General features: G+C 55.9%; 1 protein-coding gene across 3 annotated transcripts; it reads left to right on the top strand.

The window, feature by feature from the left end:
• EFNB1 (ephrin B1) lies at positions 1-20,793 on the top strand. Of its 3 annotated transcripts, none has more exons than XM_067722238.1 (6): positions 1-924; positions 9,402-9,679; positions 10,446-10,538; positions 10,756-10,884; positions 11,047-11,375; positions 20,620-20,793. In XM_067722238.1, the coding sequence occupies exons 1-6, from the start codon at positions 797-799 to the stop codon at positions 20,791-20,793; spliced, it is 1,131 nt and encodes a 376-aa protein (XP_067578339.1). In that variant the 5' UTR covers positions 1-796. The 3 variants fall into 3 exon arrangements, with proteins under 3 accessions (XP_067578339.1, XP_067578341.1, XP_067578340.1); XM_067722240.1 differs by lacking the exon at positions 20,620-20,793 and adding an exon at positions 11,891-12,900 and having other exon boundaries at positions 3-924; XM_067722239.1 differs by lacking the exon at positions 20,620-20,793 and having other exon boundaries at positions 3-924; positions 11,047-12,900.
• Positions 20,794-25,453: the final 4,660 nt, after the last annotated feature.

The raw sequence follows: 25,453 nt of genomic DNA, 5'->3' as shown, positions 1-25,453 counted from the left end.
GCCTGAGCAGGGGAGTAGACAGCTCAGCGGCGGCGGAGGGAGTGTATGCGCGCTGGTCAGCAGTGGGAGGTGTGTGAGCCTCGCACTGACCGTAGAGCCTCGGGCGCAATCGCCAGGGAGCTAGGACTCGGCGACTGGGCTGCCGGGCCACCCGGCCTAGGCTTCAGAGGCGCAAACTGATGGGACTAGCTCGCTCGGCAGTGTCTCCGCGCTCTTCTAAGTACACTGAGCGGGCCCCGCGCTGAAGTCGAAGCTGTCGGGGGGCGCGCAGCCCGGAGTCCCAGTGTGGCCTGGAGGAACGGAGCCCGTGCTAGGGCGGCCCGGTCGGGAGCCCCCAGACCGAGCTCGTGTGGTGGGGAGACTCCCACTTCTTCCCAGGGGTGCCGATCCCGGGGCGGTCGAGGCGTCCGGGCGGCCACCGAGTCCCCAGCGGCGAGACCCCGTCGGGGAGAGGTCGCACAGTCCCAAACAGTCTCGGGGAGCCGAGCGGAATCGGACGGGATCACCCGGGGGCGCAGAGCCCCCGTCGTGCTTCGTGCGGCGGAGAGGCCAGTGGAGCGAGCCCTCGGAGGCCACAGCTCATGCTCGGGTTGGGGGCGGCTGCCCAGTGAGTCCTCCTGGCCGGCGGGGCGGAGAAGAGCGACACCGAAGCCGGCGGGAGGGGAGCACTTCAAGGCCGGCGGCTGCGGAGGATGGGCGCCTGAGCTTCTCGGAGCGCAGCGCGGCACGGGAAGGCGAGGCCAGCTTTGCTGAGGAGGCGCCAGGGCATCCCGAAGTGCAGCCTGCCCCAGGGAAGATGGCCCGGCCTGGCCAGCGTTGGCTCGGCAAGTGGCTTGTGGCGATGGTCGTGTTGGCGCTGTGCCGGCTCGCCACGCCGCTGGCCAAGAATCTAGAGCCCGTGTCCTGGAGCTCCCTCAACCCCAAGTGAGTAACTTATCTGCTCTGGTCCCTGGGGGTGAGGCCGCGCGCCCCCGAGCGCCTGTGGGAAGGTGTTCGGAGGAGGAGCGGCGCCCCATTTTGTCTATGGCTTTTTCGAGTGTGTTTCCCTGCGGCCGGGCGGGGAAGGGTGCGGTGGGGTTGGGTGGGGGCACTTGGCTGGGTTGTGACCCCTCAGCTTCCCGGCCCTCTCCTCCGCACGTCCCGGATCAAGTCGAGGTGGTCGCGCCGGGCGGAGCTGGGAGTCTGAGCGCCTTTGAGCGCACCGGAGAGCTGGGTCGGGGAGAGAAAGCAGCCCCCTCTGGGGCCCCTGGGAACGTGGCGGTTTTCGCCAAGAGCCGCTGGGGGCGGGGGGTGGGCGAGCTTGACCTGGGCGGGGGAAGAGGCCGGAACACAGGTTCCCCGTTTGTTTAGCTGTGAAGGGACCGTGGCGTGGGACTTCGCGCTTGGGGCGGGTGGCAGTGCCTGTATCTCCATTCGGGCTTCTCTCATTTTCATTTCTCTTTCTTCCCAGTTTGCTTCCCTAGCTTTTCGCTTTGCCGTCTCTCCTAGCCTCCCCCCACCCCCGACTTTCTCCCTGCTGGGTCCGTGGAAGGGCGGGCGCCGCTCCCAGGCTCACAAAGGCGGCGGGTGGAGAGGGGTGGAGTGGGAGAGAGGTTTTGTTGGGGGGGGGGTGTCGATCCAGCGCTCGTCGGGGGTCCAATGGAGCCGGCGGCAGAGCTTCCAGGGCTGGCCGGGGTGGAGAGTGGCGGCCGAGGTGGCTAGGGAAGTGGGTGGCAAGCAAAGGATTCCTGCCCAGGCGGGTCCCACTGGCCCCCCCACCTTCTGTCCTCAGACTGGGGAGTTGTGCTTAGCTTTCCCAAAGGGGTTGGGGAGGCAGCTATGTAGAGGAGATCCTTTCTTTTCTCCCTCCTCCTTACCCTTCACAATCCTCCCCCACCTCCCAACAACACACACACCTTTCAGGGCGGTGGCTCAGTGGTTTCTGGGCTGTTAGTGGGGAGTCGCTGGATTGTGTAGTGACCTCTGGACCTTTTTCTCTTTTGGCATCCAGGACTCAGGTTGGAACCCAGGGTCAAAATTGCTCTTCCTTCTTGTTTTCTGGAGGTCCCAGCAGTGTGCGGACACCCCACTTAGTGGGAAACTGGGGGCCCTTGGCCTGTCCTCTGTGCTCTATGATTCCTGTACCTGGAATCTCTTCCTGTCCACTCTTATGGGCTCCCCGCTAACTTCCCAAGCTCCTGCCTGTCTTGACCTCTTAGGTTCCAGGGGTCATGCACCTCTCAGCCCTGGAGTGGGAGAGGGCAGCTTCTTTACTTCTCTTCTCCTTAGGTTAAGGTACGGTCCTATTTATTGGTTAGTGGGATGTCTAAACCAGGGTCAGGGTACAAGGAAAAGGATTGACAACGATTTTTCCTTAACCCAGAAGCCAAACTGGGCCCAGTGCTCTCCTAACAGCAGGGACTCAAAATGGTCTGGGGGCCTCGGGCTGCTCAGACCAAGGAGAAAGGCTGTGAAGTGCCCAGTTCCCTCCTGTAAAGGTGGAGGCTGGAAATGCTCTCTCTTGAGCCAGGAGAGCTGAAATCAGCCTGGGGTAGCCCATCCTAGGGGCTCATGGGAGTGACCTAATTGCTCTCTCGGGTCTCTAACCAGAGATAGCAGGCAGCTCCACAGCTGGAAAGGAGCCCTCCTGCAGAGTGAGGTCGGGGGTGGCTGGGAGAAACAAGATCTCCCTGAGCTTCACCCTTTTTGTGTCTTGAGGCCTGAGTGCTCTGGAACGGTTTGCAGGTTTTTGAGATCTGCCCCATTCCCCGATCCACTTCAGGCTGAGGGTAGGCATCCTGGGGGTGGTGGGAGTGGTGGCTGAGGCCTCAATAGGACTTGCACGAATTCCATCCTGTAATTGAGCAGATCCTGGGAATGGTGGGGGACTCATACTGGTGCCCCTGCGCGCAGCACCCCCTCCAGAGTTCCATCTATGCTCAGGGGTCTGGAATGCAGCCTGTCTGTGTGTGTTGGCACGGGTTTGGGGGGGCAGGAGGACAGGAGGAAGGCACTGCCCTCAGCTTCACTCTGAGCTCGGGGAGGCTGTCTCTGCCACTGCGCCCAAGCCTGGGACTGCCACAGCCTTTCAAATCAACGGTCTTTTCCTGTCCGTCTCTCCCTCTTTTCCTCCTGCCTGACTTCTCCCTCTCAGGCCCTTGTCGGTTCGCCCTCTCACATCCTGTGTGAGCCGCGTTCACTCTCCAGCTCTGCTTGCCCGCTCTCCCTCTTTCTCACACTCCCTCTCACTCTTAGTCACTCTCTGCCTCTTTTTCTCGAGTCCTTTTGTTTCTCGCACATGCCCGTGCTCTCCCTCACAGGCTCATTTTCTCTCTTCCCTCCCCTCTTCCTCCCAGCTTTTGGTCTCTCGCCTCAGTCCTGTCAGGAGCTGGCAACCCCCCCCCCCGAAATCTCCCAGCGCCTATAAACCCTGCTTAATTGCTTCCTCCTTGGTAAAAAATCAAAATAAAGAAGTGGTGGGGCTGGGGGTATGTTTCCAGGTTCCAGGATACGGGCAGCCCCAGCCCTGACCGGGAGAGGGGAGCCGGAAGGGCTGACTCCAGACTCCCAGCCTCTTTCCCAAATTGGTGCTGTGGCCTTCCAGGGTGGTAGTCCCTGGGTGGCAAGAGCTTGGCCCCTTGTCAGATTTGCCCGATAAGTGTAGGGTGGGAAGGTGGGTCTGGGCCCGTTAGAGGTTGGGAGGAACCAGAGTACATGGGCATGCTTGTGTGGGGTGGGGGGGCTGTGATGGAAGGTCCCAGGGCAGACCCCTCCTCCAGCCTCCTCCCCTGAGAACTTGGGGCAGCCGGCAGGCCTCATACTTGAGTCCTCAGCCAAGTCCAGCTGCTGCAGTTCAGTCTCTCAGTCCCATTCTGACCCCTTCCTGCCCCCCACTCAGGTTCCTCCACCTCCAGAGAGTGGGAATGTGCCTGAGATCATATTACACCTTCCCTGCAAGGGGCGGGGGTGGGGGCTTCAGCTTGGCATCCAGGACCCTTGACTCCATCCAGCATGGGTGGGGGCAGCTGCAGACCCCAACCCAGGCTTGCCTGCTACAAGCCAAAGTGTAGGTCCCAGCCCCCTCACAGCTGTTCCAGCTCACAGTCCTGGGGAGGCCAGCTCAGGGGGCCCCTTTCCGGGGTGGCTAGGGACCTGACCTCTTCTACTCTGTGGCTGATTGGCCACAGGTGGGGGCCTGAAAGTGATGGGAAGCCAGCAGCTCCTCTAAAGTTCCCTGTTCCCCTCCCTCCCTCCCCCACCCCCAGGCAGCCAGACCTGGGGCAAGAAGGGCCTGGTAAGGCTGGACTGGAGGCTGAATCCAGGGTTCCCTTTCTCCCCTCAGGCTCTCCACTGCCTCACCAACTATGAGGGATGGGAATGAGTGGGCCCTGGATACCACTGTGCATCACTGTTTCCTGGTGTTGGGAGTATGGAGTGGGTGGGCCAGCCAGGAGGCCGCTGGTTGCCATGGGAACAGTAGGTTTGCGGGGAGGGTCCACCCTGTGATTATTAGGGGAGCTGAGGTAAGGGAATGCTCACCAGCCATGTTCTGGGTTCCTTGCCCTGGGCTCTGTAGCAGCCCCTCCTGGGTGGGTTCTCATTGTAGCTGTTTTGGGTGGCGGTGCTAGCAGCCAGGAGTGTAGTCAGCTCGTTCAGCTTCTTCTAAATGGTACTGTGCTTGGTGTGCTAACTAACAGTTGGGCAGTACCTTGCTACCTCCAAAGCATTCTCAGATATGAACTCACTGGATGTTCCCAACAGCCCTGGGAAGTTGGAATTGCCCATTTTCCAGACGAGGAGGCATTTGCCCAGAAAAGGAAAATGACTTGTTTAAAGTCAGTCAGCTCGTAGTGGGGAGAGCTGTGCCTTGTGCCATTCTTTCCACACCATCCCACTGCCTTGGAATCTGGGAGAGACTGGGTTTCGGAGGAGGCGCTGGCTTTTGCCCCCGGCTTTCGCTCTCACCTCACAGGTGTGTGTGCATCTGTCCTTGTGACTCAGGCCCTGCCCACGTGGGATGAGCAGTGCTCCAGCTTCCTCATTTGATTTTACTAGGCCTACGTCTGAGGGCCGCTTGCTCGGGGTGACCTGATCTAGAGGCAGCCAGCTCGATGCCTGGCACTCTCCCTCCCGGGCTCTGAATAGCAGCCTTGGTTCCTCTCTGGGCCAGGAATCTCACTGCCTCTCAGGGACCCCACAGAAAGCAGACAACAAGGAAGGGGCTGTTAAGCCCTCAGTGGGCCCTAGCATTGGCCAGGTGGGGCAGAGGGGAGGCATAGTTCAGTGTAGGTGTGGGGGGGACTTCCTCTGGGGCTCTCCTGGCTTCCCTGCCTCCGACAGTGCTGTGTGTGTGCCAGGACCCAGCTGCTGTTCCTGCCCACCCACGCCTGGGCGGGCACTGCTGGGACATGCCAGGCCTGCTCCTGCTGCCTCGGGGGCTGGGTGGAGCTGGGGGAGTGAAAGAGGAGCCTTTAATTTGGGGTCTCCCCACCCTTGCTGGGATGAGAGCACACTTGAGCTCCAGCTTGGGTTCTGTCCTCCGCTGGTCCTGCCACCCTGGGGTGCAGGCGCAGTGGTGCCGGAGTCACTGAATCAAAGCTGTGGCTAGAGTCTTCTACCAAACCTGGGCTGGCATGGCCTAGGACCAGGCTCTCTCTTTGGCCACTCTCTGACCACAAGTCCCTAGAGCCTGAGGGAAGGATGAGAGGGAAGGAAGTGTGGTGGAACGTTGGCAGCTTTCTAGGCATGACCCCCATAGCTCCAAACTCTCTCTGCTATAGATTGTCTGTGTATTGGTGGATAGGGGCTTAACTGGACAAAGAAGCAGGGGGGGGCAGTTGGCCTCTGACCAGCACTGGCCACTACCCCAGACCCTCAGGCTTCTTCTCTCCCAGGATTCTTTTCAGCAGTCATGGTGATACTTCTAAGCTCAGTAGGCAGGCTGGGGGAGAGACTTGGGCTAGGGTAGAGGGGAAGAGGCAGGCCACAGACAGAGACTGAATGGCAGGCTGCCTCCCTAAGTCCTTTTACTCCCTGGGGTGGCTCCCTGGGGTCCCAGGAGCTATCAGAGGCTAAGGAGGGAAGGCCTCAGGGGTTACCATGGCGACCTGCTGCAGGCTTCCTGCTGGGCCATGTCAATCCCCTTATTTTCCAGAAAAGGGCTTTGTCTGGGGGTGGCCCCAGGCAGGAAAGCTTGGTTTGATAATGGGGGGAGTAGTAGTTTTTGAAAACTGGAGGGTAAAGAGTTTAACTAGGTACTCTCTTCCTCCTCCTGTCGGCCCCTACTCCTAACCTGGAGGGTACGAGGGGAGACCAGCAGGGTCCCCGCTGTACAGGATGACTAGCGTCATACCTGACCTTGGGCTTCACTCTCACGGGCTGCATACCCACACCTCGTGGCCTCTCACCACTTTCTGGGGCTTCTCACAGGCCCAGAGGCACTTTTCACAGTGGTGGGGAAGAAGCTGAGAAGGTACCATCATGGGGGACCAGGGTCAGGGAAGGTGGGTCTCATCAGGCTCCTCTCCCTTCTGCACTTTAGGGGAAGGTGAGTTTCCCTCTGCCAGCTGCTATGCAAATGAACTCATGAATATTTATGAATTCTGTTCTCTGAGGTTGACGAGAGTCTGAGGGGTGTTGGGGGCAATAGTCTTCTCTCCTCCCCCTCCCCCACCCACTATGTAGACATCTGTTTCCTCGGTTGTCTCTGGGTTCCAGGGCTCCAGAACCTGAATGGTGATGGGAGACTGCTCAGGGTAGACAAGACTCCCTAGTGAGTAAGGCGGGCCAAGTGGTTAGAAAAGTGAGCTGGCCTGTACCCCTTTGCGTGCCCTCTACCTGCTGTCATCTCCAGTTACGGTCTTACGGAGGTGCAGCTCTATAAGGATTCAGCCAATGTTTAAGGTACTCTTAGACCCCTAGGAGTTAACATCCTGGGTGAGTTTAGGCTCCTTGGGTTGGCTCTGAGCACCCCTCTTCAACAGGAACATTCACCTGGTTACTCATTCCCTCACATGAGGAGCCTGGACTCAGTAGGTCTCGAAGGTTCCTTCTATCTCTAAGATGTTAGAAGTTGTCTAATCCTACTGCCTGGATGGAACCAGTATGAAGATTGGAAAGTGAAAAATGCCTTAGGAATTATAGAGGCTTTGGTGAAACTTCTTGGCTTTCTGTAGCGCATGGAGTTGGGGGTGTTTTCTCTCAAATGTTTGTGTGGGCCTCCATCCCATGCCTGCTTCCTTTCTGGCCTTCTGGAGTGTGGTAAAGCTAGGTACTAAGGTGGGTGAGACCTCCTTGTTGTTGCTTTTACCCTCCTGCACAGAAGGATGGCAGGTCCCAGCTTAGTGGAGCTTCCCTGGACGTGGAGAGAGGGCTGCTGTTCTTCATCCACTCCATCTACTTGGTCTAGTTCCCTTAGTCACCTCCTTGGGTATCATTTCCCTCCATCCGGTGAGGATACTGAGCTCCCAGGAGGCCCTTGTGCCTTGTAGCCCCCACTGTGGAATGGGCCCTCAGGGAGTAGAACCATGTTCTTCCACCGTTAGCTTCATTCCCTTGAAGCACTGCCTTCGGCCCTTCATTGTCCCTTCTGCTAGAGAGTCTGTCCCCCACTGGATGAAACCCACACTGCTTCTTGTGACCCTGGCCTTTCAGTCTGGCCCCAGCTGAGCTTTACCCCCTCTTCTTCTGCTCCTCTCTACCCATCACTGGGCCAGTCACTGGCCTGGGTTTTTTGTCCCAACCACTGCTGTCTGCTCTTGCTGGATGTTGACTTCTTATTCCTCCCCCAGGATCTGCTTTCATCCCACTCTTTCTGTGGGACCATTTCTGACTGTCCTGTCCGATGAGCTGTCTCCTTCCTCTCTCTGCGTCCAGCCCTTGCCTTTTGAGCCACCATCCTCTCACACAGCCTCCAGATAGCCTGGTGCTATCCATTGCTGTGGCATGGGCCATTTACTTTTCTGAACCACACCGGACAGTAGAGTCCTTGAGGATGGAGCTGTATCATCTTTTCCTCTTTCCCACCCAAGAAACGAGACTGGGCTCATAGGTCCTTGGTGTTAGTGTCTGGCCTCCTGCCTCTTGGCAGACCACGCTATTTCTAAGCAGGAATCATGGTTGAGTGCCAACTATGTGCTCTATACATGCCATCATGCCTCCCCTCCACCATCCTTGGAGGAGGGCCTCTTCCCATCCCCAGTTTATAAGTGAGGACACTGAAAGATAGGGAGATCAGGCAGCTCATCCAAGGTCACAGAGCTAGTAAGGGCCACCATCCATCTGATTCCAAAGTCTGTCTTCTTTCTCCTACATTGTACCGACTTGCTCCCAGGCTCAGAAATGGCCGAGAGCGCTTACTGTGCTTAGGCAAGGACAGGATGATGTGAATCGGTGGCCCCAGGCAGCTGCCTTCCCCCTGCTATTTCCCAGTGCCTGGCCTTCTGGATTAGAAGATGAACCTGGCTCGGGAGGCATTTGTCCATCTCCTCTCAGGATGGGGAGCAGAGGCTGTGTGTGTGTGTGTGTGTGTGTGTGTGTGTGTGTGTGTGTGTGTGTGGTGGGAGTGGATTAGAAGGCAGATGAGCGAGGTTCCTGGGGCTCTGTCTTGTATGATCTGTTGTTCCTGCTCAGGCCTCTTCTCCCCTTTCTCTGTTATCCTTTGCAGTGAGACTGGCCAGATTTGGGGATTCAGGCTTTTGCATTATGGGGGTGGGATGAGTCCTGGTAGGATGCCAGGCAGTGGGAGTGGGGAGTGGAGAGAGCTGTGTGGAGCTGTACCTGGCTGGAGACTGTGCCCATTATCCCTTGGCTCTAGGCAAGGCCTGTTCCTATCTCCCCATCATGCCCAAGATTAGCAAGGATGGGGGAGAAGGCATGGGGCCAAGATAGGTTGTGCATCCCCAGCCGTTGGCTGGGAGCTGTGGGGGTGGTTTCTAGGGCTCATTGTGTGTGTGCTTCTTTGTGTGTGTCTGTGCGCATGAGCGCACGTACACGCGTGTGTGCTGGAGGGCCGGTAGCAGAGGCTATGAAGGAATGTGAGTATGTTGGGAGTGCGAGGAGGACAGGGCTGCCACATCCAGGCAACCCAAGCCTGACATCTAGGTGCCCAGCCCATCTGCCACGTCAGCCCCCCTGTGGAAATGCCACATTAGGACAAAGGGCTCCCCCAGCCAGGCAGTGCCCCACCCTGCCGAGCAGTCAAAGCCTGGCAGCCTTGCCCATGGGCCACCCCTTCCACACCCTGCTGGCAGCATGGTTCTCTTTCCCCACCCCCAGCATAAGGATGGAAAAAGGACAGAATGCCTGTCCTCGCCATCTCCACCCAGTGTGCCCAGCCTGGCCCTCATTGTCTGCTCCCCTGGTTCTGGGGATGGCCTGAGACCCCCAACCCTGAGGCTAACCATCTCTTCCTTCTTGGGCAGGTTTCTGAGTGGGAAGGGCCTGGTGATCTACCCAAAGATTGGAGACAAGCTGGACATCATCTGCCCCCGAGCAGAAGCTGGGCGGCCCTATGAGTACTACAAGCTGTACCTGGTGCGGCCTGAGCAGGCAGCTGCCTGCAGCACCGTGCTCGACCCCAACGTGCTGGTCACCTGCAATAGGCCAGAGCAAGAAATCCGTTTCACCATCAAGTTCCAGGAGTTCAGCCCCAACTACATGGGCCTGGAGTTCAAGAAGCACCACGATTACTATATTACCTGTGAGTCCCTGCCCACCGCATGGTTCTTTCCTGTCCTGTAGCAGTGGGAACTTCTGAGTAGCGCACTGAGACCGCACACAATTCAGGCCCAGCCTGATCCAGTCCCCTTTGAAGAGTGGCGTGCTCTCCTCGTAGTGTGGCCTTGGAATTCCGGCCCCAGCGTTTACCAAGGGGCCTCCGCTGCCAGCTCGCCCTGGCTCTAGGAGCTGGGTGGGAGACGACTCTGATTCGTGGTGCTCTCTCTCTTATTTTCTTTGCCCACCTAAGATCTAACCTTGGGAATGGCAGAATTGGCAAAGCTTCAGCCTTTCTCTTCATGGGAAATGGAGGCCCCAAGAGGTGAAGGGGCTTCTTGCCCTAGATCACACAGAGAGTTAGGGAGTGGGTTGGGTTTCCAACCCAGTTCTCCTGACACCTAATCTAGGATTCCTTCTAGTCTGTGGAGAAGTCTTCCTCACCATGCCAGTTCTGATTGCTTGGCCTCTGAGCAACGTCACCCAATGAGGAGACACATGTAGCTTCCACTGAGAAAGAAGGGCCTGTGGCCTTGGTCATGGTAGGGGAGCAGCATCCTCATGGGAGGGGCTAGTTCCTGGACTCTGTTCCTAGTGGGAGGAGAGAAGTAGAAAGGTTCACGGGTGGGTGGGAGCTGCCTGCAACTCCCTGGTTCCCAGTTCTATTCTTAAGGGCTTAGACGTCACTAGGGCTTCTGGGTAATGCTGGCAGACCTCTTCCTCCTCCTGACTGCTCTGGCCTCTTGCTGCAGCTACATCCAATGGGAGCCTGGAGGGACTGGAGAACCGGGAGGGAGGTGTGTGCCGCACACGCACCATGAAGATTGTCATGAAGGTTGGGCAAGGTGAGCACCCAGGCCGAGGGCTCCTCAGCTAGGCTTTTGCGACAGATGCTCCTCACTGGGTGGCGGGGGGTGGCGTGGGGAGTAGTGGCAGAGGGGGCAGTAGGGATAGGGGATCTGAGGTCCAGTATCCGGGCCATTCTTGGCTGGTGGGTGCTATGTAACTGAGGCACCTACGCTGCCGGAGTTCCCCCTTCACTTGTTCTCTCCCCACCCCCAGACCCCAATGCTGTGACGCCCGAGCAGCTGACTACCAGCCGGCCCAGCAAGGAGGCAGACAACACTATCAAGATGGCTACACAGGCCCCCAGTGGTCGGGGCTCCCTGGGTGACTCTGACGGCAAGCACGGTGAGTGTATGGGAGTCTCCCAGAGGGCAGAAGCCATTGCTCGGCTGCCCTTTCAGGCCCTAGCTCTGAAGGAAGGCAGGGCGTGGCCCGAGATCTGCTATGTGTCCCTGGGACCCCTGGCTGACCTTCTTCCCCTCCCTTGCCTCCCTCCCCCGTCCACAGAGACTGTGAACCAGGATGAGAAAAGCGGCTCCGGTGGGAGTGGAGGCAGCAGCGGGGACCCCGACAGCTTCTTCAACTCCAAGGTGGCATTGTTTGCGGCCGTGGGCGCCGGCTGCGTCATCTTCCTGCTCATCATCATCTTCCTGACCATCCTGCTGCTGAAGCTGCGCAAGCGGCACCGCAAGCACACGCAGCAGCGGGCGCCCGCCCTCTCGCTCAGCACCCTGGCCAGTCCTAAGGGGGGCAGTGGCACGGCGGGCACCGAGCCCAGCGACATCATCATCCCCTTACGGACTACAGAGAACAACTACTGCCCCCACTATGAGAAGGTGAGTGGGGACTACGGGCACCCTGTCTACATCGTCCAGGAGATGCCGCCCCAGAGCCCCGCGAACATCTACTACAAGGTCTGAGGGCCCTGGCAGCCTCAGCCCTGAGGGACAGTCAGCCGGGACTGCACCTCTCCATCCTCACCCACGTCCCTCCCCTTGCCAGCTGTGCCCATCTTTGTATTTAGTTTTGTAGTTTCTTGGCTTTTATAATCCCCCTTTTGCCCCGCCCCCTGGGCTTCAGAGGGGGGTGCTTGTGCCCCCAGCCCCCATGCTCTTGTGCCTTCCCCCTCTGGCCAGGCCTTTGGGCTCTGCGGGGGCACCCCTTCTTGGAGGGCAGGGTCGGACGCTGATGGACAGCAGGCAGGGAGACGCCCCCCCGGCCCTGTGCCCCCTCGCCCCCTTTCTCCCTTCCCAGGACTTCTTGTCCGCTATCATCACTGTTTTTAATGTTTTTGTGTTCATTTTTTTAGCTGTCAACTCATTTTCATCTGTTCTCTCTTTTTTTTTTTAAGAAAAATGGAAAAATGGAAAAGACAGCCCCTCCCCAGGTTTTCTGAGCCCAGCCTTCCGCAGTATCAGGGGCCTGGGGCAGGATGTGGCCAGCCGGGAAGCATAGGATGGCATTTCTTTTATAAACTTGTTGGCGTATTTTTTGTGGGGAGGGGACAGGCCAGGGCTGTTCTTGCCCACGAGGGAAGACAAGAGTGCCATTGGGCAAGGTGTCTCACCCTCCCCCACTGACTCTCCTTCTACAGTGCTGATCTTGGCAATGGGGTAGTGGCTGCCACCCTTCCACCAAAAAAAAAAAAAAAAAAACTTCCTGTGGGATACTTGGGCATATCCTGCCTCCCTCACTCTCACGGTTATTAATGTCTTAATTGGCTGTTGCCTGGGGAACAGGAGAGCTGCTGCAGGCAGATGACCTCATGGGGGGTGGAGGGAGGTGAGGTACCCAGGTGGCTATTTGCCCTGCAGAGCTGGGAGTTCCCCCTTCTCCGCTCTGCCCTGTTCTCCCCTCACCTTTGGCACCCTTCGGCCTGGTGGGGAAACAGAGGCCCAGGGCGGAGAACTAAGCGGGTATAAGGCCAGGTAGCCTGCTTCTTTTCTGGGCTCTAGCTCAGGTGGGTGCCCCCCTAACCCAGCTCCCGCTAGCCCCCCAGTCTTGGGCTGGGGCTTGGAAAGAGGAAGAGGCTTGCCTAGGGCTGGGCCAGCACGCCGTGCACTTTGACCCCGGCTCCTTGCCAGCACGGCTGCTAACAGACTGCCACTAGCAAGAGCCTTGCAGGCACTCCCAGAGTGGCCATGGAAGGAGCTGGGCCTCCCACCATCCACTTCCACACTGCCTCCTGGCCAGGTGCCCACCCCACTGCCAGGTGGGAGAGGGAGCGGAACAGCCAGTCCCTTCCAGGTGGCAGTCGAAAGGTTTTTTTTGTTTTTGTTTCTGTTGCCATTTGTGTAAATACTAGTCTTTTTTGGAAAAAAAATAATGTAAAGATGTTTTGTATAAACTCTGAATTATTTTCTTGTTGCTTTTTTCTTAGAAAAAATGAGAACTAAAAAAAAAAAATTAACCACATGGAGAAATGGGTGTAAAATGGTGTCGTGATGTTGGGGAATGACGTGTGAGTGTATGAGTGAGTATATGAGTGAGAGAGAGAGAGAGAGAGGGAGAGAGGGAGAGAGAGAGAGAGAGAGAGGAGAGAGAGAGAGAGAGAGCACGTGTGTGTGATTTTCATGTGCCCAAAACACTGGTGATCTGGTCTGGTATGGGAAGATGGTGGCTGTCCTAGTGGAGCAAGATGTTGAAAATGCTCTGTGCCCTTCTTCGTCACAAGTTCTTCTACCCTCTTGTTCTGCTGGACCCTGTGACCATATCCCCCTGTCTATCCTATCACCGCTGTGGCATAGGCCATGGGCATCTGCCCCGTCTGGCACTAGGCTCAGCTAGAGAGAGTAGATGGGGGAGGAGGTGTTTCCATGGGGACCTGGGTGTGTCCGCAAGTACTGCCACCACCTCACTGGGGCTAGATCTGGGACCTGCTGGCAGGCCCAGCCCTGCCCTGCCTCAAGACACCTGGAGGTGGCTAGAAATAACTTCCCAAGAGCTGGGCCTCAGCTGTGGCCCGCTGGGTAACGAGGCTGCTTCAGGCTGTCCAGTTCGCTTCTTAGCCAGAAGAGCCTTCCTTCTCCCGCACACCAGAGCTCTCACCATGGCACACTCGGGGACTTCCGGCTGACAAAGCCCTCGAGCTAGAGCAGCCCCGAGCACCCAAGCATCTGAGCATCTCCCTCCTGCAGGCTGATGGTCTGAGAGTGGAGTGAGGGCCCTGAAGAGGGTTTGGCCTCATTGCCACAGCAGAGACACAGGCTGGCAAGGCCCGGAGCAGCCCGCAGGTCTTCTGGGCGGGGGACTCCCTCCTTATGGAGATGGCTGAGACAGATGTCAGGAGAGGAGGACAAGTGGGATCCCAGCAGCTAAAAATGGGTAAGAAGGCACTAGAGGAAAGGAGGAGGAGGAAGGAAGGGGAGGGTTGGTTAGCGATCCAGAGCAGGAAGCCCCAGCGCACCAGCCAAGGAGCAGGCAGGGCTGTGAGGGAAGTGGGAAGCGCACGGAGGAGGCAAGGGAGGAAAGTCACGGGACCTGCAGGGTGAAAGGGAGGGAGGCTGGCTGGAGCAGGCAGGGCTGGGCCCGGCTGGGGTGCTCCCGAAGCCAGCTGGGGCAGAGGCTGTTTATTTGGTTTCTCATTAACCAAAGGAAGTGCCTGGATCAGATGGGGCCTCTGCTGCTTGACTGCCTGCCCAGAGCGGGGGCCCCTGCCTGGGCCAGGGGTCTCTACTCAGGGCTGGTTCAGGCCAGATTGATGTCTCTAACTGAGGGGGAGCCTGATCTGGGTTGGGTAGAGCCCTTCCCACACATCACCAATGAGTGTCCTTGGGTGGTCCCCCGCCCAGCCCAGGACACGGCTGCCCCCACCCTCTCAGTGGAGGATCGAGTTTCTGGGGGCCCCTTGGGAGTAGCTGTGAGGAGTGTGAAGTAAAATCTCTGGGAGACAGCAAAGCAGAGTATAAGGCAGCCTCTCCAACAGCCCAGAAGGTTTGTGACTGCTGTTGTCACGTGCCCTGGCCTGGGCACCGTGGCCGCTGCTCGTCTGAGCTCCGTGTCTGCTGTGCCGGCCACACAGCACTGCTCAGTAGCCCCTTGTGGCAGTGTCCTTCACCCGGCCAGTGCCTGCCACTTAAAAATAAAAACACTTACACATGTTATCTCATTGACTTTCATAAGCTTCCCTGTGAGGGTGGACGGTGGGGAATTCTTTGCTCCATATTTGAGGTGAGGAAACAGACCCTCTGCAAGGGGCAGTGACTTGCCCAAGAACACACATCAAGTGAACGCAAGCACGAGGCTTTAAGTCCAGGTGTTTTTACTCTACCATGAGCAAACAGAAGTTGCTAGAAGGTGATTCTCCTCCGGCCCACCGCCCTGCTCCTTGCCCCGTCTTGGGTGGGACTGAGCAAGCGTGCTTCCTTGGGGCTCTTGAAGAACGGGAACCATCCCCCCGCCGTTCCCTTAGCCTCTGTGTGGGTCAGGAACGGAACAAGCTTAGCTAGCTGGAGGCAGGGGTTGTGAGCCTCCTGTGGTAGGGCCCCAGACTGGCCCCACCCTCAGCTCTCCTTCCTGTCCCAGCTGGGCCCAAACTCCTGGTGAGTCAGGGATAGAGGATGCTTCCCAGGTGAGGGTGGAGCTGCCTCGCTTCCTCCACAGGCTGAGCCCAGATCACCAACGAAGCCAAGTTGAGCAGGTGCTAACCAGGCCTCAGTTTCCCCGAAGGGATAGGCCTTGTGGAGCTGGAAGGCCAGGGCTCTTGGGACTTATTGCGCTGATCCATTTTAAGCTCCCAGGAGGCCTCCCGGAGGCACCAGGGATGTGGATGGCCTGGCACCCTCTAGGCAGGGGCATGAGGGTGAGCTGAAGAACCCAAGAAAAGACCTGGCTCTACTGGGACCATCCTAAGTTGGTCCCTGCTGAGCCAGCGGCCCTTTGGCCACCTGGCATCAATCACTCTCGGAAATCTGGCCCGCCTGCCTGGCTTCCTGTCCTGCCCGGGCACGTCACAGTCCCACTGACACCCCAGCTGAGTCAGCCCCAGCCTGCCAGGGGACCCTCCTCGCCCATCTGCTGCCGGCCTCCTGTACAGCTGGCCATTGGATCTGGGGGGCTGGGGCCTCAGCTGGTGCTTGTTAGGTTGACTCCCCCTTTGGGAGGCTGCTGAGGGGGAGACCAACACCCACCCAGGACGGGGGTCATGGAGCCCAAACTGAAAGCAATTTAAGGGCATGGGGAGGACAGTAATTACAGGTTTTGTTTCCAGTGGTTAATTATCCAGCTGGCAAAGAGAAAGGAAAGAGGGAAAGCTGGGGGTGCGGGGAATAAGGAATTCGTGAAGGGATAGGGAAGGGCAGGAGGAGTTTGCCACGGGGGCCTTTTGGTACAGGGGAAAGAGCCCTGTGCTGAGAGGCTGGAGCCCAGGGCCTGTCCCAGGTCTACCGTGACTTTTTGACCAGCTGCAAGCAGGTCCCTGCCTCTTTGGGCCTCGACTTCCCTGTCTGGGTAATGAGGAGTGGGATTAGATTTCTTCAATTATCCAGAGAATATTTACTGAGCACCTACTATACGCCAGTCAGCAATCTGGGCACTAGGGTACAGTGATGAACAGGATAGTCAAGGTCCCTGCTCCCAGGGACCTCACATTCTAGACTGGCCTTTAAGTGCCTGATTAGCTCTTAAAGTTCTTGTGTGGTGATGTGAGAGGCAGAATGGAGGATACACAGATTAAAAGCTTGGGTACTAAACTTAGCCTTCCATTTGTTCATTCATCCATAGTTTTTAAACAAGTGTTGAATGCCTGGCACCAATAAGTGGTAGCTGTTGCTTCTCTCACGAGGTGTGGAGTGGGCAGTTGGACTCTGGGGCTGGGCTTCCCAGGGATCCTTCTTGCTTTGAGAGTGGCCCCCAAGCCCTGGCTGTTCCCATCATCACTGACCAAAGCCGGCCCCTTACAGAGTTCCTAAACATCCTCATCAGAAGTTATCTTGAGGCCTCAATCCCAGTCTGCCTCCCCCAGCCCCAGTCCCACCTGGACTGGGGGCTGGGCAAAATATACCCATGATAAACACCTCCCAAAGCCGAAGTAGAAGAGGTGTGTGTCCTCAGCCCTTACCTACCCCTGTGGCCCCACGGGCTGGTCTCTCTCAGCCTCCGCAGGAGCAGTGGGTAAAGACCTGGCTTCTGACCAGGGCCCTAGGGAGGAGCTCCAGGTGGCTCCTTTGCTTCCAGGGTCCCAGGAGCAGCCGAGACCGTGGAAGCCACCCTGCACCAGGGCCTTTCCACCAGCTGGATTCTGCGGGGAAGAGCCCTTGTTCTCAGGGGGGACTGACTGGTGGCCTCCCTTGCTGCCCTCATGCCTGTTCAGTAGAATCTGAGAGGTCAGAGGCCAGGAAATGGCAGAGCTAGGACTTTCCTGAGAGCTCCTTTCCAGATCAAACCCCTTATGGGGAAACTGAGACCCAGATGCCGGAAGGGACTTAAAGGCACACAGGGAGTGCTGACAGAGCCACCTCTCTTTCTTCACAGGCCACAGCTGTGAGCCCTTTTTGCACACAGCTGCTTTGTTCTCCCAGAATCCCCAGGAGTTTGTGTGAGTGAACCTAACAAACATATATATATATACATACACACACACACACACACACACACACACACACACACACACACACACACAGTATTTATATTGACAAACTATGTAAGTTTATACAAAGCAATTACCAAAAGGTCACATTATAAACCTGAGGAAAATATGGTCCTGGGAGGTTTAGGCCTGGTAAGAGCAGACCCGGAAAAGCAAATGCACTAATAGTTTGTCCCCCTCCCTGGGGGCCCCTCTCCTGTGGCACCTCACGCAGCTCTGAAGTCACTCCTCGACACGACAGCTTGGAGGTCCCTGTAGGGGCCAGACCCAGGATTGGGCATCTCGAGCTTGTGTCCCTAAAGGTCTCGGGATTCACCCTTCCCTGGGAACCCAAGGTGGTGGTCCAGCCTCCCTTGCACACCTCCAGGGCCTCCCTCCCTCCCTCCCCCACCCAGGCAGCGGGCCTTTCTGGACAGCCTGACAGTTAGCTGTCCTTGCCCTGTCTTCAGCCCCCCTGCACACACTAATAGCCATGGCAGTAACATGCTTTCACATGCAAATTGCTATGGAATTCTCAGCCCCTGCCGGTGCCCCAGCCCCCAACGCCTCCCCCTGGGCAGATTCAGAGAAGAGAATGGAATCTTTCAAGCTGTTAGGGCGTTTAGAGACCTTCTAGTCCAGCCCCCTAGTTGGATGGATGGGAAAACTGAGGCCCAGAGAAGGGAAGAAGGAACTGCCCAGAGTCACACAGAGAGTTTACCGGGACTGGCCCTCACCCAGGTCTTGTGACTTTCAGCCCATTGCCTCTTCACATTACCTCACAGCCTCCCAATCCCCCTTCTCCCACCCCACCCCCACACCCATCCAGGGCTGTTGATTGTGGGCTCTGGGATCCCTCCCTCTAGCACAGACACTCATCCAAGACACCCCTCAGTGGAGCCTGGGAGCGTGGAATCCAGAAAAGAAAAGGCCAGAGGTGTCCATGACTTAGGGGCACTGCCCAGGGAAGGGAGCCTTTCTCCTTTCAAAGAGGCAACAGGCAGGATTTGCTCGCTTCTCTCTCTGTGCACAGCCCCCTCCAGTCCCCCGATCCTGGCCAAACTGCTCTCATCCCCCACAGCAGTCCTGCCAAGCCATGCCAAGCCTTCTCCTGGGCTCTAGCCCCACAGATCTTCCCAGCTTTGTGTAACATCACCCTGCTGGAGTTGCCACCAGCAAAGCCTGGGCCCTGGGAGGCCCTGGGAGGCCCCAGGAACCCAGATCCCATCTGGGGTATGGAAAAACCTTCCTTCTCTTCAGTTCAGCTGAAACAAGATCGGAATTTTCTGAATTGAACTTTACAAGGAAATGAAAATAAACACCAAAGGGGGAAAAGAGACCAGTTTACAGAGCACAGGTGTCTGCTCCCAGCTCAGCTGAGGTCTTGCCACAGATGGGCCTGAGCTAGAAACTTCTGGGTTATCCTTCAGTTCTGCCTCTGCAGCATCTCTTGATTCTGCCCACTTCTGACCACCCCCAGTGCCAACACTCCGGTCCTCCTGCCGGGACTATGGCAATCGCCTCCCGACTTCTCTCCCCGCCTCCATCTGTCCGTCTCTCCTGCAAAACAGCAGCCAAAGTGATTTTTCCCAAACTCCATCCTGATCTTGTCATCTCAGTTTCCATTTCACATTGTCAGTCATCCCTCAACTCCTCATCATGGCAGTCAGGGCCCTGGTTGATCTGGCCCCTGCCCACCTCTTAAGTTTCTCACCTCAACCCCTCCAACACCACATTCAACTTACACCCCAATCACACAAGCCTATTCACGGGTCCCTGACCAGCACAGGCACCCGTAAGCCTCTGAGTCTTTCGATTTGCATTTCCATCAGCCAGAAATGCCCATCCCCTTGCCCCTGGCCCGCAAACTCCTGTGCATCCTTCATGGACACTTCTGACCCTCAAATCCAGGCAAAGTTGCTACTCTTCTCAGCTCTCGCAGTGCTTCTGCTTATACTGTGTGCCTGTGTCTGTTTCCCCCAATAGGTTGGGAGTTTCTGGAGAGCAGGAACTGTGCCTCATCCACCTCTGTGTCTTACCTAGAGTGAGGCCCAGAACAGACCTGAGCACAGAGCAATATCAATGAACCTTTGAAACATCTGTCCACTTGAATGGGCTTGGCTGGGCTGGAACCTCATCCCAGGGCTCTGTCTCTGCCCTCTACCTGCTCACATTACTGTCCAGCCAATCGGCAGAGTCAACGCCTTATTATATTACCCTACAATGAAAGCAAACATTTATTGAGTACTTACTACGGGCCAGGCACCGTGCTCAAAACTTAGTCACATGCATTGTTCCACGGACACCGCAAGTCTCATGAGCCTCATAAGGGAGGTCCTTATCTGAGGTAGAACCACTATTAGCCCTGTTTTACAGATGAGGAAATGGAGGCTCGGAGAGGGAAAGTACCTTGCCCATGGGCACACGGCTAGGAAGTTGTAGAGCAAGGATTTGAAATCAAGAAGCCTGAATCCAGAGTCCAAACGCTTAGGTGCTTGAGGGGCGTGAGGTGGTGGTACCAGCATGGGGAGAGAGTGAGGTGGGGTCCTGTGGCCTGCACCCTTGATGTCAGACACATGGCTTCAGGGGCTGTCTAATACGGTAGTGCAGAGCCCAGACTCTGGGATCAGGCTGCCAGGGTTTACATCCCAGCTTTACCACTTTCTAGCTATGAATTCTTGAGCAAGTCGTTTAAACCCCTCTGTGTTCCTGGTTTCTTCTTCCGTAAGATGGGGCTGAGAGTAGCAGCCATCTCATGAGACTGAAGTGAGAATGAAGTGAATGCACACACAGAAAGCCCTGAGAACAGGGCCCTGGTGATTGCTCAGTACATGGCATCGGCTAGCTTCTGAGTCCGGAGGCAGCCTTTCTTCCTGTCACCCAGCCATAGGCAGCCAAGACCATTCCAGGCTGGTCTCTGAGTGGCCACTTTAATCGGAGGCTCAGTGACCAGAGATTCTCTGGGCCTCAGCCTCGGCCTCAGCCTCAGCCTGGGTCGCTATGGCCCCAGTGAAAGTCCAGCGGTGAGGGGGGGCAGCCTCCTTGATTCCTGGAGCTGAACTGCCTGGGCTCTTTCCATGCTTTCTGTCTGGGGTCCCTGTGGTCAGGTGATCTTCAGAGCCAGGGCAGTTGTGCTGCCCCTCCTCTCCATTCTTTCCCTCATTCCCTGCATCTCAAGCTCAAGGCCCCAGGGCTTGGCTGGCCTGGACTTGACTCCTGTAAACCAAAGGGGAGGAACACCCAGTCAGCTGTGCCCCCACAGGAGCTTGGAGTCAGAGTCAGAAGCCCTGCATTTGAGGCCTGACTCTGCCACTCATACTTGAGGCCTGGGTTTCTTCTTCATTTATTGGGAACGGAATGATGTAAGCAAAACTGCTTTGTAAAAAGCAGCAAGTATACCTTGATGCAAAGAGCTAGCACTTCCCATCAGAATGTGTGTTCCTTTGGGGCAGTGAACCTGGCACTCAGTAAAGAGCTGATAAACACATGAATAAGTGAGTGTCTCTCCCACCCAGAATCCATGCTCAACCCCAGCCAGGCTCCAGCAGCCAGAGGCCCAGATCCGAAGCAGAGACACTGGAGTTTCCAGGTACTGTTGGAAAGAAAGATGCTACACTAACTGGCTTCTTTCTACACTCATTAGCCTGGTGATGTTTAAGCTGGTACAGCCTTTCTGGAAGGCCACTTAGGTAACAATATATATGTATATATATATAAATTATGTATCACATATATTATATATGATATATATATATGATTTGTTATATATAATATACAATATATAGCATATATATAAAATTATATTTGTGTGTGTGTGTGTGTGTGTGTGTATATATATATATATATATATATATATATATCTCAAGAGTCTCAAATGGTACCCTTTTACTGGGTTCTTCACCACTCAGTAACTTAGTTTCCTCATCTGTAAAATGGGGCTGCTGATACTACCAATGGCGTTGGGTCATTGAGAAGATGCCACGAGATAAGACATGGAAACGCTTAGCACAGGGCCCAGCGTGTCATGACTGTTCAGTCAACACTATTGTAGTATTGTAATTACAATTACTATCTCCATGTGCGATAGTTACATGACTGCCTCTGTCATTACCATGATGTCTTGAAGGGTAAGGACTATGTTCTCTTTTTTTTTTTCTTTCTGAACCTCCAGGGCCCGGTACAGAGCTTGGCACATAGTAGCTGCTGAGTGAGTTTGGTGAAAAGAAATTTAGTCCAAAGTCCTCAACATGGGGAAGAGGCAGCCGAGGCCCAGGAGAGGGCAAGGCAAGATTTGGACCTAGAACTCAGGTCTTCTGTCTTCAAATTGTGGTCCCTTGGGGACTTGGGGGTACAGTTGAAGATTGGGGTAACTACCCGGATTCCTTGAGCTGAACTGCCTGGGCTGTTTCTGTACTTTGGGTCTGGGGTCCCTGTGGTCAGAGGATCTCCAGGGCTCGGGCAGTTGTGCTGCCCCTCCTCCCCATTCTTGCCCTCATTTCCTCCATCTCAAACTCTAGCCTGGCCCAGCCAAACAGGAAGATTCATTAACCGTCTAAATATACAGAGCCCAGGGGCCATGTGCAGCCTGCAACAGAGCTGGGGTCCCAGCAGGGCCAGAGGCTGAGGCAGCGGTGCTGGCTGCTGCGGGCTGACTGGGAGGGGTCCTGGCGAGGGAGAAGCCCCAGGAACAGCTAATGTGATGATTGATGGGGAGGTGAGTGAAGCCACGCCAGCGCCAGGCCCCAGATCCCTCAGTCTCTAGTCCCCTTCATAGCCACCTATCCCTGCACCCCCCTCTCCCCACCCGCCAGGTCCAATCCTGGTCCCCACAACCAGTTTTGGTACCATCCCCCTTCCTGCACTCCCCAACTCTTCACTCTGGGTCCCTGAGCCCTCAGAAGTATGGAGCCTAAGAGGTGGGCGACCAGGAGTGGGGGCGGGTTTCCCCAAGCTCCTGCCTGCTTATTATTTTAAGGGCTATTTCTCTAATCAAAACTCCCCAATTACCCAAGGGCCCCTCTGATTAATATTCCACGATAACAGGAACAGGTCACATCTGGCTGCAGGAGCTGGAATTCGACACTCCAGGAGCCCCATGATTGGTCTGCAGGAAGAATAATAAACTTCCTTTCTCCTGCCCCCCTTTCCCTTCCTTCCCACTCAGAGGCTCCCCTTTTCTTCCATCTCCACTTCCCCAGACCCTGTCTGCCCCTCTCCATCCCCATCCAAGCTCCCTGCTTTGCCCTCTGCCCACCTCCCCAGTCTTGGTCAGCCTCCTGGCCATTACCAGCCCCTGCTTTGCTAGGCTGGCTCTTTGGCCCAGGAACATTTTACGCTGAGATGCGGCAGGCTGAGCAGGGAGGGCGATTTCTGAGGCATTGTGGGCTCTCTGAATGTATCACCTCATCAAATCCTCATTACCATCATCCTATGAGGAGGTGGTATTATCCCTGTTTTTTGATGGGCGTGGTATGTCTGAGAAGCTACAGGACTCGCCCAGCGTCACAGGCTTTAAGTGACAGCTCTGGGGTTGCAAACTCGGCTTTCTGCTTCCAAGGGTCCTCTTCTCTCCACTCCTCACCTTGATCTGCCAAGGACAGTGTCAGTCCCTGGATGCTTGGATGGGGATGTGACCCACTGATAGGGCACAGTGTGATGGATTTTTAGGCAGAAATGAGCTGAGACCTTTTAGTTGAATCTCACAGTCCAGAGAGGAGAAAAGGCTTACCCACATCCATATGGGAAAGTGGCGGTGAATATGGGACTTGGCCGCAGGTCTTCTGACCCTCAGATGAAAACCCCTTCCATTTGCCATCTTGCGGACAGCTCCGAGTAAGAGCGGTTTCCCACCACAGCTACATGCAAGGGACTGCTGGATGCCACCCACCTCTGACCTGACCCGCAGACACCCACACATAGCACAGCTGCTTGTGTTTGTTCAGTCTTTACCCGGGATCCTGGGCAGAAAGAGCTCTCTGCCAGGAGCTGGGGTGGGGATGGCAGGGATAGGGGTTGGGGTCAATGTTGGGGGCCAGAAAGGATTTGCCTTCAGCCAGCCCTACCCTAGGGAAAGGTGTGTGGACCTCTGGCAGCTGCTTCCTCCTTTGCCACTGTGATTCTCAGTAGCCAGGAGGAGGGGAAGGCCCTTGGGTGTCAGGGACACAATCCTCCCCCGTTCTCTGTCCCTCCTCCCAGCGGCGGGACGCAGGCTTGATCAGTGCCTGACAGCAGTTTGGCTTTGCTGAGGAGGGGCAGGCCGGTGAAGTGTGTCCCTCTCCCCTCACTCTCCCACCTGGCCCTTTCCTCCCCGTCTCCCCTCTCTCCTAGATCCTCTGGCATGCACCTTGGCTTGACGCTGTTCAGAAACACCCTGGAGCCAACTTTCCAATTCATCACTGGGTAAACCGAGGGCCCTGGATAAGGAGACTAAGGCTTTGATTCAGTCAGTGGCCCCTGGCTCCAACAGCTCTTCCCATCCCCTCCATCTCCTGGCTGGACAGTCCTGGCCAGAGGGCTAACGTGTGGGGCTACTCCGTCTTCGCATCCAGCCCCATGGTGGGGTCTGAGACCCACTGTATTTTATAGGGAATCATGAGGCTTCTGGGACACAACTACCTCAAGACTAATGGATGCCTAGACAGGACTTGTGAGATCTTGAGCCCTCCCTGTACAGCAGGGGCCCATGTCATCCCTCCGTCTCTGCTATCTCCCTGTCGCTGTTCTTAGTGCCCTAGTCCCCCAGCCTCTCACTCAGTCCCCTGCCTCTGCCTCCTCCCTAGTCCCACATTGCCTTCATCTTCTACACTGAAGCCAGCCTGACCTTCAGTTCCAGATCCAGTTACAGAGCTTCTCTACGCCTCAGCTTCCTCCTCTGTAAGATGGGGATAAAAATCAGACCTGTCTCGTGAGGTTGTGAGGAAGAGCTGAGAGCATGCACATAGAGCACATAGGACCATGCCTGGAGCAGAGGAAGCCCTCTGTCATCATCCAATCTGCTAATAATGAAAAAAGCTAACACCAAGTGAGGGGTTGCTGTGTGCCAGGCACTGTTCTAAGCATTTCATGTGTGAGAGTTTATTTAATCTCCAGTGCAGTTTTCCACGGTAAGTATTGCTACTATCATTTCCATTTCACAGATGGATATGCTGAGGCACACCGACGTTATGCAACTTGCCAAAGCTCCCATTTGCCAGTACCCTGTTGAGCAAGCATTTGAACCCATATAGTCTGACTCCAGAGTTTGACCTCACCCACTTGGCCATTTTGCCTCCCTAGAAACAGTCTGTGACTCCCCAGTACCTACAGGATAAAGTCTAAATTCCTTAAGCCGCCACTCGAGGCTCTCCCACCCCTCCTCCTCCTCACACTACAAATCACCTTGAGAATGGAACACCATGAGAATTCACCTGCTTCCAAGCCCTGGCTTAGGCAGTTTCCCCCACTTGGAATGACCTCTCCCCACAGCAACCAAAAAAACACAAAAACAAAAAAAAATCCCTGCATGTCCATACACACAAATCCCACCTCTCCAGGTGTTTAACTCATCTCCAAAGCCAATGGGTTCAAAGTAAGCACCTGGAGGGGCGGGGTTTGTGTGTGTATGTGCGGGGTGGAGTTGGGGGGGAGAAGGTTTAGAGGGACATTTCAGGTCTGACCACCCTCATGAGGCTAAATGGGGCCTTAGAGGTGCCCTGAGCCACTGGTCCTTAACCATTTCACCATCTAGGACTGTCCTTTTGAATTATTCCTCCCCACTCCTCTCTTCCCCCCGTGCTCAATCTGAAGGCTTGGAAAGACCTTGTCTACCGAACACTCTGCATTTAAAAAATATACAACAGAACCAGCAGGGAAGGCTGGTCTCCTGGGAAATCAGATACCACATTTGAGAGGTGTATGGATTTTACCTTCTCTCCTGACCCCGCTTTTTCTGAACCTGAGTTTGAATGACTCGATGCGACTTCTGGGCAAACCAGATGCCAGGGCTCGGCACCCTGCAAATGAGAACAGAAAGATCAGTCTTTTTCTCTCTACTGTTGGTATGGTTTTATTGTCATGGCCTAGGACTGACTGCAACAGACAATTGATCCTACTGTTCAATTATTTTCAGAAAGCAGGCCTAAAGATCAACTACCCGAAAACCCAGATCATCAGCATTGGCAGACAGCCCCTGGCATCCAATTGGTTTCTCTCCAACAATGTAATACAACAGGTCAAATCATTCAGTTACCTGGGGGTGCAATTTGCAACTAATTCATCTTGGAGGGTTCACCAGGAAGCTATATTGCCTAAATTAGATGTTCGCAGGGTGTTTTATTGAGAGTTTTTAAATGGCCACAGAGGCAATTGGTA

This window comes from Pseudorca crassidens, chromosome X (assembly GCF_039906515.1).
Source record: "Pseudorca crassidens isolate mPseCra1 chromosome X, mPseCra1.hap1, whole genome shotgun sequence".
Classification (NCBI taxonomy): Eukaryota; Metazoa; Chordata; class Mammalia; order Artiodactyla; family Delphinidae; genus Pseudorca; species Pseudorca crassidens.
The sequence above is the reverse complement of the archived record's forward strand: the minus strand, read 5'-3'. Positions and strand labels throughout refer to the sequence as shown.

What these genes read in the sequence shown, in the direction of transcription:
- EFNB1 (XM_067722238.1), top strand. Translation starts at nt 797, where the DNA reads ATGGCCCGGCCTGGCCAGCGTTGGCTCGGCAAGTGGCTTGTGGCGATG. An exon ending in TGGAGCTCCCTCAACCCCAA is followed by an intron (nt 925 to 9,401) that starts GTGAGTAACTTA and finishes CTTCTTGGGCAG; the next exon opens with GTTTCTGAGTGGGAAGGGCC. An exon ending in ACTGCCCCCACTATGAGAAG is followed by an intron (nt 11,376 to 20,619) that starts GTGAGTGGGGAC and finishes TCTCCCACCCAG; the next exon opens with AATCCATGCTCAACCCCAGC.